The following is an 18197-nucleotide window of genomic DNA, read 5'->3' on the forward strand; positions in this document are numbered from 1 at the left end:
CCTACAGAAATCAGGGTGAAATGGCCCACACCTGTCGTGGCACCATCAACCTGGCCACCACGCACTTTGACACGGAAGACTCTTGTGGTATCGTGCTGACCAGTGGGGCAAGAACCTACCACCTCAAGGCCAGCTCGGAGGAGGAGCGCCAGCAGTGGATCTCCGCCCTGGAGCTGTCCAAGGCCAAGGCTGTCCGCATGATGAGCAGCCACTCAGGTAGTGAGCACTTGGTGGGCAGATATACACTCAGTGTCATGGATCTCGAGAGAGTGGGAATTGAAAGTGTTTGGGGGGGGGTGGTGACAAGGATACCCAGGCTAGTCCAGACCAACCCTGGAAGGTTGAGGTATGTGTTCACTCTTCTCATTCAACTCTGTGTATCCTCACCAATGAGATGCTTACATCATCAAGGTTGGCTGGTCAGGTCTTGGGATAGAAATATTTGTGATGAGCAGGGCTGTGTGTATCTTTCTTTGGACAAGTCTGTTTCCTGGACTTTAGCAGACCCTTCAGATGCTGCAGTGGGTGAGATCCAGAAGGGGTGGGAGTCCAGGATCATGTACCTCTGCCGCAGGCCAGACTTTTTCCGAGGCCCATTATAGAGACTGAAAGTTGTCTAGCCAGAGCTGCTGTCTTTGCTGAGGTGGAAGGCCAGCTCAGATATCCCGAGCAAGACATTTAATTGTTTAATACATACATTTATTTTTTTAATATGTCATGTCTTTATATGATTCATAAACCAGCAGTTTCAAAAGCACATTCCATGACCCCTGCCCTTGATGCATTCCCAGCCAACCACCCTATTATCCCCAGAGGCAACCAGAGCTACCTGTGTATTTTACATATTTATTAAAAATTGGTACTTATTTTAAAATAAATGCAGTCTTCCACCTTCCTTGCTTTCAATTTAGCAATATATCTTGGAATTTCTTCCCTATCAGTACACAAAAAGCTTCCTCCTTGTTTTTACAGCAATATAGCACTTTCTTGTGTGGATGTATCATAGTTTATTTAATCCAAAACTTGCTGATGGACATTTAGGTTGTTTATTTTGCTATGATGTGCTGTGCTGCAAGGAGTAATCTTGCATTTTGTTTCACATTCATAAAAGTATAAATGAACTATACATTCTGGAAAGTAGGGTTGCTGGGTTAATACGAGTGTGCATTTGTAATTCTTAGAGATTGTCAAGTTGCCTTCATAGGAGTTGTATCATCAGATGCCTGTAGCAGTGTGCGAGAATGCCTGCCTCCCATAGCTGTGTCCATCCAGAGTGATAGCAAATGTTTCTGATGGATGAAAACTAGGTCCACACACACTCAGGGAGGGGATGTTCAGAAGCTGTAACTCTTCTGAAGTTAAAGCAAAATGGTATGTGTTTTCTCAGACCTATATTAGGTTCTTTTAGGAAGGCAGGGCTCCAGGTCAGATGAGTCACAGCCTCCGTGTTCCAGGATTATCTCACAGGCTGATTGGGGAGACAGTGAATCCTATGGAAGGAGCTCTGGCACAAAGCAGGATCAGAGGGTCTGGTGATGTCAGTCACCATGCCCCATACCTATTCTACTGTTCTGGGGTCTCCCCCAGCACTAGCTTCTCAGTGCACATTAATGGTCATTTAATATCACTCTGGCCTTCTCTTTTGGTCTCACACATTTGGAGCATGGATTTCTCCTTACCCACAGTGGACTCTTCCTTGGGATCAGCACTCATGTGACTCTGGTGTGTTAACAGTGATGCTGAGCTTGGCACAGGATCCCCAAGGTACCACTCCATTTCCCAGTGAAGGATGGTGTTGGAGCCATCTCAGGCATGGGCTCTGCTGGGACTCCCAGAAGGACCTGTGCTTTCTGTTTGGAGGTCTATGCAAAGCCACAGTGGTGGATGGCATGGCTGGTGGTGTGGCTGGTGGTGTGGATGACATGGCTCAAGACATGCTTCTTGTGAGTAAAATGAAATGAAATAATAAAATAATTGTTTCATTTTCTAGGAACTTTATGAATGTAATGTAGCGGGTAGCATTTATTGGATTCATCATTCTGGAACAATTTTCCTGGGACAGCCAGTGGAAGGAATTTCTTTTGCAGCTGGGATGGTAGTGCTTGTTAACTCAGCTGGGCAGCGCTAGGAATTTCTAAGCCTGGACTTCCTCTTGTAGGGGTTGGGACCCTAAGGGAGTTGCCTCAGGCTCACCTTCCTTCATTTCATACCTCTCAGGCATCGTCAGGGGCTGGAGACACAGCACAACTCTTGTTTCCAAGGGGTTAGCCTCCTGGGTAAGGACACAGGACAAACATTCAGGCACAATTCTTGGTAGCACTTGTGTTGATGTGTTGATGAGAGATGGTTGGATTCCCTTCCTCTTGGTGTTTTGAAACATAAATGAACTAATGCATCTGAAGTTAAAGACTTAAAAAAGGTACTGTGCTTTTATAGAAAGGTTGGACTACCTGATTCTTTTTTTTTTTAAGTTTATTTATTTATTTATTTTGAGAGAGAGAGCAAGCGCAGTAGGGGCAGAGAGAGAGGGGAGAGAGTGAATTCCAAGCAGGCTCTGTGCAGAGCCCCATGCAGGGCTCAAACTCACAAACCATGAGATCATGACCTGAGCTGAAACCAAGCATCAGTGCTTAACTAACTGAGCCACCCAGGTGCCCCCTACCTGATTATTTCTTGAAAAAGAGTTTTTGTGGTAGCATCTCTGCAAGGCAATATCCTTCTCCCACATTTCTTAGGCTGATGTTAGAGAGTTGTGGTTTGCAACTTTTCACATGGGGTCAGTTTCAGGTAACCCCAAATAAGGGAAGACAGCCTGGTGCGATTCTCCTTGACTCTAGCTCATAGCTACCAGCTGGGTCAAGGGCATAGATGATGCTCCAGATAGACCTCCTTCAGGTCATCCCAAGGCCTGTCTGTTCCTTCCTAGACTATGGAGCATCTCTAATCCATCAGGAAGCCTACTTTCTAGCTTTTCTGCCACCACCCCCCCCACCCCAGTCCAGGCACCATCCCCTCTTACCTGGACATCCGCAACAATCTCCTCACTGTCTTCCTGCTTTCAGTCAGTTCTCCAAATAGCAGGAAAACAACATGTTAAAAAGTGGGAATATGATCATAAAACTGCATTAGTTACAACTCTTGGGTGCTCTAAACCAACTAGATTTAAAAAACATATACAGAACACTCACCTGACAACAGTGGAACACACACGTTCTTCTCAAGGTCATGTAGAAAATTCTCCATGATACACTAAACGTTAGGCCACAAAACAAGTCTCAATAAGATTTAAGAAGATTGAAATTATACAAAATATCTTTTCTAACCACAATGAAATGAAGCTAGAAATCAATTACAGAAGAAATACTAGAAAATTCACAAGTATGTAGAAATTAAATAACACACTCTTGAACAACCCATGATTCAAAGATGAAGTCACAAGGAAATTAGAAAATACTTTGAGAAGAATGAAAATGAAAGCACAACATACCATAATTTACAAGATGCAGCAAAAGCAGTGCTCAGAGGGAAATTTATAGCTATAAAATATACATTAAAAAAGACAGAGAATCTCAAATCAATAACCAAACCTTACATCTATCACCTCAAGGAAGACCAAACTAAACCCAAAGCTAGCAGAAGGAAGGAAACAATAAATATCAGAGTTGGAATAAATGAAATAGAGAATAGAAAAATAATAAAGTCAATGAAACCAAAAGTTGCTTCTTTAAAGTGATTGACAAAATTGGCAAACCTTCCCCTAGACTGATTAGGAAAAAAAAGAGAGAAGATTCAAATCATTAAAATAAGAAATGAAAGTGAGGACATTACTACTGACCTTATGGAAATAAAAAGGATGATAAAAAATACTACGAACAATTGTACACCAACAAATTAGATGACATAGATGAAATGGACAAATTCCTAAAAACACACAAGTTACCAAATCGACTAAAGAAGAAATAGAAAATCTTAGCAGGTCTGTAATAAGAGATTGAATCAGTCCTCAAAATTCTCCCAACAAAGAAAAGCCCAGGACTAGATGGTTTCACTGGTGAATTCTACTAAACATTTAAAGAAGAATTAATACCAGTCTTTCCCGAACTTTTCTGAAAAAACTAAGAGGAGGAAAACATTTTCTAACTTACTCTGTGAGGCTGGCCCTATACCAAAGCCAAACAAAAGCATCACAAGAAAGGAAAACTATAGACCATTATCCCTAATGAATATAGATGCAAAACCCCTCAACACAATACCAGCAAACAAAATCTGACAGCATAGCAAAAGTGTTATACACCATGACCAAGTGGGATTTATCCCAAGAATACAAAGGGAGTTCAACATAAGAAACCAATCAATATAATATACTTCATTGATTGAAGGCAAAAAACCTTATGTGATCATCTCAACTGATACAGAAAAAGGATTTAACAAAATCCAATACTCTTCATGATAAAAATATCAGCAAACATGATGAAGGGAGTTTATGAAAAACCCACAGCTAGTATCATATTCAATGGTAAGAAACTGAAAATTTCCCCTAAGATGAGTAACAAGATAAAGATGCCCATTTTAACCATGGCTATTCAACATTGTACTGGAAGTTCTGGACAGGAAAAGGCAATAAAAGGAAAAATTGGAAAGGAAGACGTAAAACTTTCTATTGGCACATAGATGATATCCTGTATATAGAAAATCCCAAAGAATCCACACAAAAAAATAAAACCCCTATGAGAGCAAAGTAACAAATTCAGCAAAGCTACAGGGCACAAATCAACAAATGTCACTTATACTTCTATATACTCACAATGAACAATTCAAAAAGGAGATGAAGAAAACAATTATAAATAAGTATCATCACAAATAATAGATTCTGAAGAATAAATATAACCCAGAAGATGAAAGTTCACTGAAAATTAAAAAAAAATTTTAAATTAGAAAAATACTGAAAGAAATTAATGAAAACCTAAATAAATGGAAAGGCATCTGTGTTTCTGGTTTGGAAGACTTAATATTATTAAGGAAATGTGTAGATTCAGTATAATCCATATCAAAATTACAATGGCCTCTTTTTCTTAGAAGTAGAAAAAAACATGCCAGGGAACCCAAAGTAGCCAAAACAAACTTGGAAAGAAAGAAAAAATTAAGGGAACTCTTTCCAAATTCAAAACTTACTATAAAGCTACTTTGCTATAAATCAAAACAGTGTAGTACTAAGGACAGATATACAAATCAATGAAATAAAATTGAGAGTCTAGAAAGAAACTATACATCTATGGTCAATGGATTTTCAGCAAGGGTACCGAGGTCATTCAATTGGGGAAAGGGTGCTGAGATGTCAAAAAAATGAAGTTGGACTCCTACCTCACACCATATGCAAAAACTTAATCAAATGCATCAAAGACTTACATATAAGGACTAAAACCATAATACACAAAGTGGAGGGGGGGAAGGAGTAAATCTTCATGACCTCGGGTTTGACAATGGCTGTTTAGATGTAACACCAAAAGCTCAAGCAGCCAAAGACAAAAAATACATAAATTAGACTACCAAATTTTAAACTTTTGTACATCTAAGGACACTTATTAAGAAAGAGAAAAGGCAACCCACAGAATGAGAGAATATTTGCAAGACATGAGGCTAGGATCCAGAATACGAATGGACAGAGTACTTGAATAGACATTTTCTCAAAGAAGATACAAATGGCCAATAAACACATGAAAAAATAATCAACATTGTTAATCATTATGAAAATGAAAATCTGAATCACAATACTGCTTCATACCCATTAGGATGCCTAGTATCAAAACAAAACCAAAAACCCAACAACAAAAACAATGGAAAGTAAGCATTGACAGGAAAGTGGCAAATTAGAACCCTCACACATTGCCAGTAGGAATGTAAAATGGTGTGGACACTGTGGAAAATGTTCTAGTGCTTTCTGAGTTTAAGCATAATTACCCCTATAACCCTAGCAATTCCACTCCTGGGTATATACCCCAAGGAACTGAAAACATGTTTTCAAACAAAAATGTGTACATGAATGTTCATAGCATCACCATCCAGAAGAGCCAAAAGGTGAACATGGCCCAAATGTCCATCATCAGATAAATGAATGAACAAATGTGGTATGTCCATTCAGTGGAATATTACTAAGCAATGCAAAGGAATGAAGTACTAATGCAAGCTACGATATGGATGAATCTTGAACACATGTTAAGCCAGATAAAGAAGGCCACATGTTTTATGATTCTGTTTACATGAAATGTCCAGAATAGGCAAGTCCAGAGAGACAAAGCAGAATAGTGGTTGCCAGCAGTTGGAGAAAGGGGTTGAGAAGTGTCTGCTTAGTGGGTACAGGATTTCTTTTTGGGTGGTGAAAATGTGATGGTTGCAGAACATTGTGAGTATACTAAATATCACTGAATTATACACTTAAAATGATTGAAATGTTAAATGTTATGTATATTTTACCACACACACACACACACACACACACACACACACACACACTCATCTCAGGTGGCTGACAAGCCACCAGCAGTGCTCTTAAGGTAAAATCTGAGCTCCTTACCCTGTATAGCAGTCTATGGCCTTCTTCCCTACCTGTATTTCTCTCCTCACTATACTCAGATCCTGCCTCAGGACCTTTGTACTTGTTTGCCTTTCCTCTCTGCCTAGAACACTCCTGCTCCTACTCTTGGCCCACCTGGCTCTCATCCTTCAGGTCTCAGCTTAATGGTACTTCAGAGTGTTTTAAGTTGTTCCCCTGTTAAGACAGCTTTATCACAGAATCCTTGTTATTTCTCCACTGCAATTTGTCATTATTCATTGACTGACTTATTTACTTACTTATTATTGTCCTCTCCATAAAGCCTTAGTTCCTCTAAGGCAGAGAGATCTTGTGTGTCTTGTTTCCATGGTGACCTCAGGGCCCACCACTGGGCTTGGCACTGGGTTGGTGCCCAGTGAGGATCTGTTGTGGGGCCAGTGTGCATAGCAGCCAGGACACCTTTGTCCATGCTAGAATCATCCTTGGAGAAGAGGATTTGGGTGCTGTGGTTTCTCATACCTGTCACCACTAGAGCAGATGAAGGAATGGGTGGTGTTTAATCTGGAGAAAGGAAGGCCAGGCAGAGCCTGCTCATATTTGAAGGATCAGAGAATGTGAATAAGGATGCAGATGTGTATTTTTGTTTTTGTTTTTGATTTGTGGCACTGGAAGACATAAGCAGAACCAGCGGAGAAAGGGGTGACACTGAAGTCTGCTTAGTCTGAGAAACAAACCAGCAGACTACAAAAAGGAAAGGGGTGGGAGGGGACATGATGGGAAGCTGCAGCTTGGAGCTGGGTTGGGGCTCGTGGTCCCAATGGTACTTCATGACTCTAATGTTGTCTTTCTACGCTACTTTGTGTTTCTTTTGCCATTCACTTAGCAAATTTGGTAGAATGTTCTGTGGTACTATGGACAGGAGGTACTGAGTCAAGGAGGTTAGATCTGACCTTGGGCAAGTCACTATGTCCCTTGGGACCTCAGTCTCTTTATCTACAAAATGAGTGGTTGGGAAGGCTTCTTCCTGAGCTTCCATCCAGCTCTGGGGCCTCGGTCAAACCAGTGAATATTTCTGAGCTCCAGATTCCTCATTTTCAGCATTCCTGCTCCATTTCGAGGATGATTACATGATAACCTGTGGGAAGTGTATAGTGCTATGGGTGCTACCATTCCATTCATCTCAGCACTGTTGTTGGGGGGTGTGCCCCAGCACTCATAAATCATCCTGCCCACAGCTGGTACTAAGTGATATGACAGAATCATCCGCAGAAGGTCAAGCACCCAGGGTGTTTGAAAAGGGAAAAAATCCTTTCACTGTCTTAAAATGACCTACCTCCAACAGCATGAGATATGGCACAGTGAACCCAGGGAGCTGTGTCTCTGGGAAGGCAGCCACTCTCCCCTTTGGGTGGGGACATGTCACTGGTGAATGCAGAGGGATGGGTCATGATCACCATGAGGGTGCACCTGTCCCTCCTGAAAGAGTGTCTGTGTCAGTCAGGAGCCTGGGTGCTAGTACAGCGGCCTTTCCCCTGCCAGCCCTGCCCCAGCTGTGGCCCTTCTGCAGAGCCCAGGACCTGGACAGGCTCCTGGCTCCCACCCCTCAGCTGTGCATATCTGCCCCTGCTCTCTGTAGAATAACTGATCCCTTGGGCACCTGAAACTTGCCCTTTTGAGCTCTTCCATTGTCTTTTAAATTTTAATCTATAGTTTTATTTGCTATCTTTGTAACTATTCTTGGGTCTTTCAGTTTTATATTTCTGGCCTTAACCTGCCAGTTGTCTAAAATAGGCAAAAGCTGGGGGTGCCTGCCTGATTTAGTTGGTAGAACACATACCTCTCAGCCTCAGGGTTGTGAATTCAAGCCCTGTGTTGGGCAAGGAGCCTACTTAAAAAAAAAAAAAAAAAAGATTAAAATGGGCAAAAGGAGGGAAGCACTATTTCCAGGCCACAATAATTTTTATTATATAAAAAATAACCCCTAGTAGACCTGTGCACAGTATGTACTCTTGTATATTAACATTCAGAGGGAATGAATGTCATTCAAATGACACATGAATTCAAACCTACATGAATTCAAACCTCATGAACGAGGCGTGACAGTTCCCATGGAGGTTAGAGTAATTTGCAGGTGAATTAGCACAGTGTCAGGTAGGAGGCTGTCACCACTGGGATGGGTGGGAGAGGAACAAAGTCAGGGAATGCTACATATAGGAGCTGAGACCCAAGCTGGGTTTTGAGGGACAGAAAAGTTTGGATATGGAGATGGAGGTGAGGAGGGCAGGGAAGAAGAAAGACTATCCAGGTAGTGGGAATGGCTGGAGCAAGGGAGAGGATGTGTTCAGGGACTGTGGGGGTTCTCTGTGGCTGGGGACATGGCGTGCATTTGGGCCCGGCAGTCACCAAGGGGAGGTTTGAGAACAGTCTGGTAGGGGTGGGCTTGGCAAGATCTGGGGCTAGGGCCTCCATCTGGCTGTGGGCACAGGGCTCCTGAAAGGAAGGTGTAGCCAGGAAAACTGACTGGTCTCCTAGCCAGAGCACAGAGGCCACGTGCCCATCCCAGGAGGCCTGAGCACATTTGGTCTGTGGCAGAGTCCCCCATACAGCAGAATGACCTTTTTGCCCATAGACCTTGCATCACAGCGTTTGAGTACTTCAGTTATTTGGACCCCTTTGAAAAGGTGTTTGGCTAACACCTATAATTGGGCTCTTCATGGGCAAGGGTCTATTTGCCTGCACTCCTTTAGAGGGAAGCAAATTACTTACATATATTTCAAATTATCATAAGGATTTGGAAGCAGTGAAGCATCATGTCCTGTCAAATTTCCTAAAATCCAATGACTTTTTCTTCAGTCAGTGTTAGATTCCTTCTGTTTTGCTTAGTGAAGGCTCTTACACTCCCTCCTACCCTATGTATCTGGAGTTCCTTGTTTGAGTTTACTTATCCTTATCTGTCACACCCAAATATTATATCATGTTGATCATGCCCCAGGAGATCAGAAGCATACAGCACTTACAAAAATGACGTTGACATAATTGTCAAATCTTTCTTTCTGCTACGTGGGGGAAAAAAAGATTTTTCTTTTAATATTTTTGTAAATAATCACTAAAGAAATGGATTTTTAGCCCAAAATTGGGGAGACATGAGGGGATGCTCAAACTCCCTAGATGTTGTTTTTTCATTTAATGCTCTGTTTATGGTTGCTTTTTATTGTTGACTCTAGAAGTCTTCTTTTCTGTCTGTGAAAGAAAGTAGGGCATTATAATGTGAGGTTGCATGAAGCCTAAATGTTCCTTGCAGCTAAAGTGCATGCATGTGTCATGCAAGGCTCTTGATCAGTGTCCCTCTGTGTCCTGGGGGCTGAGCCATGTGTGGGAAGTCAGAGATGAACAGGCACAGGCTTGGACCCAGCCTTGGAGGAGCTCTCTGACTGGAATTGAGAGTAGGTGGCCACAGTGCCCCTGACCCATTGGAGGTTGAGATGAGCTATGCCTGAGGCAGAGTAAGAAATAGGCCAAGGACACAGGGACATTGCAGGAAATGGGAAGGGCATTGGACTCAGTGGCAGCCCATCCGAGGCCAGTACTCCCATATGAGGGGACAGAGGATATGGGATGAGAGAGGCAGGCAGACCCCCATCAGATGGGGCAGGTTGAGGGGCCTTCTACAAGGGAACAGTGGAAGGAAGGGTTATAGGACAGGGCCACAGTCAGGAGGACACTTGAACTGAGAAGAAAAGCAGGCATGGATGTGGGGTCCACCCTGATGGCGTACTCTGAGCCCTGCCTCTTGCTGACTCCAGGCCATGTGGCTCACTTCTCTGCAGCCTCTGCTCTCCCATTGGGTCCTGGCCTTCTGGCTACTGTATCTGGTCCCTTTGGCCTGCTGTGCTATAGGCAGCTGGGCCCCAAGGAAGGCTGACCATAACTTCTAAAGACGCCTTAAGGGATGAGGTCAGAAGGCCAAGACCCTGAGGGACCAGTTCTTGTTAGGGCAGGGGCTGCCTGCCTTGGTGGTTTGGGAAGGCCTGAACTCTGCATGCAGCCATTGTGTGCATCTGATCCACAGGACCCAGAGGTGCCCTTGTCCTCCACGTCCACACGATGGTGATGGCTCGCAAAGTCTCTATCAAGGGCAGTGCTCATTTTGGCAACTACCTCGGTTTTTCAAAAAAAAATTTTTTTGAGGGCTGGGTTTCTGTTCAGAGGTTTAGGGTCCTGCCTCAGCCGCCTCCCCTGGGGCCAGGCAGGGTAGAGTGGCTGCGCGGGACAGGGACAGGCTGTGGTGTCCCAGAAGGCTGCCTCTCAAGAGTGCTGTCATTTCTGCAGGCCAGGCCAGAAAGGGGAGCTTGAGAGTACCTCCCAGAGTGAGACCCAGCGCCCCTCTCCCACTCCCCACAGGCCTTTATCCCCACCATGGCTGAACTAATCCAGAAGAAGCTACAGGGAGAAGTGGAGAAATATCAACAGCTACAGAAGGACTGGAGTAAATCCATGTCAGGGCAGCAGAAGCTTGAGGGGCAACTAACAGAAAATAATATTGTGAAGGAGGAACTGGCCCTGCTAGATGGGTCCTACGTGGTCTGTAAACTTCTGGGTCCTGTGCTGGTCAGACAGGAGCTGGGAGAGGCTCAGGCCACAGTGGGGAAGAGGCTGGACTATATCACAGCTGAAATTAAGCGATACGAATCCCAACTCCACGACCTCGAATGGCAGTCAGAGCAACAGAGGGAGACCCGGGCTCAGCTGCAGCAGGAGTGCCAGCGGGCCCAGGCAGCCAAGGCAGGAGCTTCTGGGAAGGCCTGATCCCGTGGGGGGGAGGGGAGGGAGAGAGGAGGGAATGAGGCAGCTCTAGGGTCTATACTGTAGTTAATAAAATGTGAAAACGCCTGAAAAAAAAACAAAAGAATTTTTTAAAGTTTATTTATTTATTTTGAGAGAGAGAGAGAGAGAGAGAGAGAGAGAGAGAATAAGAGGGGGAGGGGCAGAGAGAGGGAGAGAGAGAATCCTAAGCAGGCTCTGCACTGATGGTGTAGAGCCTGATGCAGAGCTTGATCCCACAAACTGTGAGTCAAACCAAGATAAGAGTCAGACACTTACCAAATATGTGACCCAGGCGCCCTGGCAACTACCTTGTTTTTATTGACTTGTTTTAAATGGAGTTCTCTTTTACTTATTTATTGTCCTTACTGCTTCTTAGGAAGAAATGAGCCCACCTGTCCCTACTATCCTCTGCCGCTGTCCTCTGTTTCTCCTCTGTGCCAGAGGACTCTTCCCCCACTAGCCTTCTCCCTGTGGCCCTCACTCACACTGCACCCTGTGGCATGCCCTACTCCCCACCCCCTGTCCTTTGTTCTTTCTTGGAGGCTGTTTTTCAGCTTCAGGGAAGCTGTGTCAGGTGGTGGCCTGCCCAGAAGTGCCTGACTCCTTTACCTGGAGCTGCTCTGCGTGCAGAGCTCCTGCTACTCACCTCTGACCTCCTGCAACTTCACTGAAGGCTGTCTGGCCCCTGGCTGCAAGTTCTGGCATCATCTTCGGCCATCTCCCCCTTGCCCCCTCAAGTCTTCCATTGACATGTTGTCATTGCTGACCACATCTTACTGTTCCCATCACTGATTGTCCCTGCATCTGTCTTCAAGCTGAAGACCCTTGTCTTTTGACCCCCCCCCTGCCTTCTGTCCACCCACCCTTCCTGCTGTGCAGCCTTTCCCATGGGTCCCCTGTGCAACCCCTACCTTGCCAGACCCTTCTTGGCATCTTGACCTTCCAGTGCATCCACCTTCCAAACTCCAATCTGGGAGTATCCTGCTTGTGTACTTCCGTGGGCCTCTGCCCAGCTGCATTGGAATGCTGGAGACAACATGCACACCTACATTGGCTGCAGCTACTGAATGTTCAGGCTTCCTGCTCCAGGCAACATGCCGGACCAAGGGAGTCTGGAACAGTGAGCACATGGAGCTCCAGGAGGCTGGTGGCTGGGGCCTCAGGTGATGTCCTGGGCAGCTGATCGGGTGGCCTTCTGGCTGGGCTGGAGATGGGCAGGCCCCCATGTTACCAGAGAGAGCAGAGCTCACTGGCATTTCAGGAGTCTTTCCTTCGTCTCAGATTTGCAAGCTTCTTCTCATGTGTTACTTGAAGAATCTGTGTGAGGAAGGCTATGCAGTCTTCTGATATTCTGAAGAGGAGTCAGGCAACCCCAGGACTGGATGATCTGCTCTTTCAGTAGCTTCTAAAATGTGGGTGTCCTTTGACAATGGAAGGCTTTATCTGATGTCCGCAGCTGCCACCTAGTGGCTGGATCAAGGCCCTTCTAAAATTGTGCTGGGCCTGCTAGGGCTGGCTTGCGTATGCGTCTTTGCTCACTCACTCATCTTTTTAAAAACGGTCCTTGTGGGTTCATCAGAAAGTGCCATCTCTAGGGAGAGGAACACAATCAGGAGAATGAACATCCAGGCAGCCCCCTCACTCTGAGAGGGGCTGGGGACCAGGACCAGGGTCATGCATTTGCCTCCCCAAGCTGGTCATTCATCCAAATCTTGGCATTTTGGTGCCCTTTCTGGGATTGCTCCCCACCATCAGCCCTCAGGTCTACCAGGGCCCCTGAACATGGAGCTTGTCCTCAAGCTCCTGGGCCTTGTCGTCTGGTTGGTACACCCTTTCGTCTTCAGGTGTCCACTTCCTAACACAGCTCCCTCTGAACCCTGGAGCTCTGGCTCAGTAATTTGGAAGTCAGAGGCTGGCCCTTTTCTGGTTGCCATAGTAGCTGCCCTTCCAGTTCCCTTCTGGACCTCTGGCTCCTCCTCCTGCAGCTGCCCTCTTTCTTTTTCTCCCTTGCTTGACCTGGCCCCGTATCTGTCTCTCAGCCCCTCCTGTGAAGTCTTCCTCCCTCACCTGGTTGTCTAGCTTCTGTCACCCCCACGTGTCCTCTGCCTAACCGTGGGGCAGCCTGAGAACCAGATTACCCTGGGCTTGAATCCTGGCTGTACCACTTGCTAGCTGCGTCACTTTGGCAGTGTCACTTGACCACTTTGTGGCTCTGATTCCTTACCCTCAAAGTGTATCTATTGATGACGACCACTTGCAGTTTTCAAGAGGAATAAATTAAATCATATCAGAAATTACTCGGCTCGGTAGCTGTAGTGTGGTGGCTGCTCAGTTGACAGCAATGAGGCTGTTGCTTTTTTGAAGATGACCCTTTGGTTCTGCACATTCTACCTTCAGGCAGGAGTAGTAGGGCCCCATTGCTGAGCCAATTACACATGCCACATAGCCAAGCTTAGGGGCAACTGCTCCCAACCATACAGATTATTACACCCTCAGACCCAGGGCTTCTGCTGGGCCTTTATCAGTGCCAGCCCTTCTAGGAGTCCACTGACAGCCTCCTCCCCTATCTTCTAGTGAAGGAGTCCCCTAACAGCCTCCTCCCCTATCTTCTATTGACACTTGAAGTCCTTGCCACTCTGTATACCCTCACTACACGCCAGCAAAAGACCTTGCCTCCTTCTCATTCCATAAAACAAAAAAGCCCACCTTCCGGACCATCTCAGCTCTCTACCATCAGACTTAGCATCTTCCCTGCATCCATCCCTGTGTGACTCCAATGGGACCTGGTTCCACCACTATTCTTTTCTTTCCTGTAACCTTAACTTCTCTCCTGGCTTCTTCCCACTGCCCTACCTGCCCGCTGCCTTGAAACTGCTTTCATCATAGGCTTATATTACCTTCCAGACCTGGAAGTTGAGTGTACTGTTTCCTCCTGCCCTCCTTCACTTCTCAGATTCAGTCATCATGAGATCCTGTGAGCGCCAGCCCTGAACAGTTTTATATCTGCCTACTGCCCTTCACCTGCACGGCCTCCACCTTGGTTTGGCCACCTGGGCTCCCAGATTCTGGACTCCAGAGTCTCCAACAGCCAGAATAAGTCTTCTAAAATGCAGCTCAGCTCCATTCCAGTTCTAGGTAGGAAGAAATGAGAATACTTCACTTTGTGCAGCTAGAAAACCTGGACAGAATGCATGGAGCAGCTGTTTAAACACCCTAGAAATTAAGTAGCCATAAGCAGATTGGAGAAGAACATGATTTGAATTAACACTGAACAGGTGGTGAGTTTACAACTTTTTTCCTTCCAGTATATCCAGTCTGGACTCAGGGGAGACCCACGAGTGAGCAGAGAGAGCTCCAGGACAGCCCTCTTGTTCAGACGCAAGTAGCAGTAAAATTCTTCTGGCAGGAATGGTCCCAGCAGGAGCTGCAGGTGCCTCAAGCTCTGAGGAGAACTCTCCTCTCCAGTAGAAAGAGCTGTGGTCCCAAGAGGATGAGTGAGAACCTCTTGCCATCTTCTCTTTCCCCTCCCACCCACTTTGCCCCAGATGTGGGTGCAGTGATGGGAAATGGGCAGGAGAGATAAGTAAATAAAACCCCAGTTGTGGGTCAGAGGACAGAGAGAGCCCTTGGGATCTGGGAAATGCCAAGATATCACAGAGAGAAGATTGGGAAAGTGACCCCACAAAATTGTTTATGAACTTCTAGGTTCACATCCATGCTGCACGTGCATGATTCAGATCCTAAACTGCATACTTTGAGAACTGAACTAAAAGCCACATGAACACCAAGGTCCCAGTAGCCACTTGCTGGCACATAGGAGGGAGCAATTCACTGCATTGCAAAGACATTGGAAAGGGAATTGGCAATGAAACCATCACCAGGAGAAGTTTGGTCGGAACTTGGGTCTTGAACCCAACTAGGTCAATGGCCTACTAAAATGAAAAAAGTACCAACACTGGGAATGAAAGAAGCAATTAGCAGTACAGATTCCAGAGACATAAAAGAATAATAAGGGAATACTACAAATAACTCTACTTACAATTCTGACAACTTAGATGAAATAAACTGATTCTTCAAAAATCATAAACTTCAGAATATACCCAAGATCAAGTATATAACCTGAACAATCCTTTAATTATTAGGGAAATTGCATTCGTAGTTTAAAAACTTAAAAAAAAAAAAGAAATCTTCAGGCCCAGGTTATTTCATTGGTAGTTCTATCAAACATTTGAAAAAGGAATAACACCATTTACATCAATCTGTTCTAGAAAATAGAAAAGAAAGAAACACTTCCCAACTCATTTTATGAGGACAACATTACCCTGATATCAAACTGGAAAAAGATAATACAAGACAACTTCAGACCAATATTTCTCATGAACATCAATGATACAGTTCTCGGTAAACTATTAGTAATTTGAATACAGTAATAAGTAAGTAGAATAATATACCATGATTGAGTGGGATTCATACTAGCTGTGCAATATGGATTCAGTATTTGAAAATCAATTAATGAAATCACCATATTAATGGTCCAAATAAAAACTACATGATCATGTCTATTTATGTAGAAAAAGCACTTGAAAATATTCAGTGTCATTCATGCCAAAAACGTTCAGCATATATATATATATCTTTCGTTAATGTGATTTTTTTCTGCATCTATCAACAGAATCACATGGTTTTTTAACAAAAGAAAAGAAAAAACCCATATGATCCTGTCGATAGATGCAGAAAAAGCATTTGACAAAATACAACATCCCTTCTTAATGAAAACCCTCGAGAAAGTTGGGATAGAAAGAACTTACTTAAACTTCATAAAAGCCATTTACGAAAAGCCCACAGCTAATGTTATCCTCAATGGGGAAAAACTGAGAGCTTTCCCCCTGAAATCAGGAACACGACAGAGATGTCCACTCTCACCACTGCTGTTTAACATAGTGCTGGAAGTCCTAGTATCAGCAATCAGACAACAAAAGGAAATAAAAGGCATCAGAATCGGCAAAGAAGAAGTCAAACTTTCCCTTTTCGCAGATGACATGATACTCTACGTGGAAAACCTGATCGACTCCACCAGAAGCCTTCTAGAACTGATCAATGAATTCAGTAATGTTGCAGGGTACAAAGTCAATGTACAGAAATCAGTTGCATTCTTATACACCAAAAATGAAGCAACAGAAAGAGAAATCAAAAAACTGATCCCATTCACAATTCCATGAAAAACCATAAAATACCTAGGACTAAATCTAACCAAAGATGTAAAAGACCTGTATGCTCAAAACTATAGAAGACTTATGAAGGAAATTGAAGAAGACACAAAGAAATGGAAAAACATTCCATGCTCATGGATTGGAAGAATAAACATTGTTAAAATGTCATTATTACCCAAAGCAATTTACACATTCAATGCAATCCCCCTCAAAGTTGCACCAGCATTCTTCTCAAAGCTAGGCAGGCAAGGTAGTCTTCTCAACGAATAATGCTGTAGTCATCGGACATCCATAGGCCAAAAAAAAAAAAAGAACCTCAACCTAAGCACCATATAGTATACAGAAATTAATCCAAAATGGAGCATGGATTTAAATGTAAAACTATAAAACTTTTCAAAGACATAGGCCTTCTTTGGGATGTTCGTGTAGCCCTTCATCTAGTAGGGCTAGATGAAGAGTTCTCAGACATGAGATCATGTCTAAGACATGAAAAGCACACTCCATAAAAGAAAACATTAATAAATTGGACTTCAAATTGGAAAACTTTTGCATTGCAAAGACCCGATCAAAAGGATGCAAAAATAAAGAACAGGCTGGGAGAAAATATTGGCAAACTACTTGTCCAACAGAGGATTAGTATCTAGAATATAAAGAAATTTAAAAGCTGAACAATAAAAGACAATCTAACTATAAATGGGAAAAAACATGAACAGGTATATCACTGAAAAGAAGAATAAAGGTGGCAAATAAGCACACGAAAAGGTGATCATTATCATTAGCTATTAGAGAAATGCAAATTAAGTTCATTATAAGGTATCACTGGTACACTTATTAGATCGGCTAAAATAAAAAATAAAATACCAAATGCTGGCAAGGATCTGTCCCATACATTGCTGGTGGGAATATAGGATGATACAGCTACTCTGGAAAATAATTTGGCGGTTTCTTACAATGCTACTATACATGCAACTACCGTATGACCCAGCAGTCACACCCCTGCATATTTATCCTAGAGAAATGGAAACTTAGGTTCACACAACAGCCTGCACACAGAATAGCATTGGAGTTTTTTTTAAGATTCTTTTTTATTTTTATTATTATTTTTATTATTTTTTTATTTTTTTAATAGTTTATTGTCAAATTGGTTTCCATATAATACCCAGTGCTTCTTCCCACAAGTGCCCCCCACCATGACCATCACCCGCTCCTTCCCTCCCCCTCCCCCTTCAGTCCATGGCTCATTTTCAGTATTCAGTAGTCTCCCTTGATCTGTGTCCCTCACTCTCCCCTACTCTCTTTCCCCCTTCCTCTCCCCATGGTTCCCTGCCAGGTCTCTCCTGTTAGACCTATGAATGCAAACATTTGGTATCTATCCTTCTCTGCCTGACTTATTTCGCTTAGCATGACACCCTCGCGGTTTATCCACTTTGCTACAAATGGCCATATTTCATTCTTCCTCATTGCCATATAGTACTCCATTGTGTATATATACCACATCTTCTTGATCCATTCATCAGTTGATGGACATTTAGGCTCTTTCCATGATTTGGCTATTGTAGAAAGTGCTGCTATGAACATTGGGGTACATGTGCCTCTATGCATCAGCACTTCTG

At 43.9% G+C, this 18197-nt stretch overlaps 1 protein-coding gene and 1 pseudogene across 2 annotated transcripts in view; both read left to right on the forward strand.

Moving 5' to 3' along the window:
- The window catches only part of OSBP2 (oxysterol binding protein 2), a 179549-nt gene that overhangs the window by 32688 nt on the left and 128664 nt on the right, over positions 1-18197 (forward strand). For both annotated transcript variants that reach the window (XM_029922490.1, XM_029922491.1), the window contains exon 2: positions 8-216. In XM_029922490.1, the coding sequence (XP_029778350.1) occupies positions 8-216 (209 nt within the window). The remainder of the gene's footprint in view (positions 1-7; positions 217-18197) is intronic.
- Positions 10967-11356, forward strand: LOC115278062 (annotated as a pseudogene).

Source organism: Suricata suricatta, chromosome 14 (assembly GCF_006229205.1).
Source record: "Suricata suricatta isolate VVHF042 chromosome 14, meerkat_22Aug2017_6uvM2_HiC, whole genome shotgun sequence".
Classification (NCBI taxonomy): Eukaryota; Metazoa; Chordata; class Mammalia; order Carnivora; family Herpestidae; genus Suricata; species Suricata suricatta.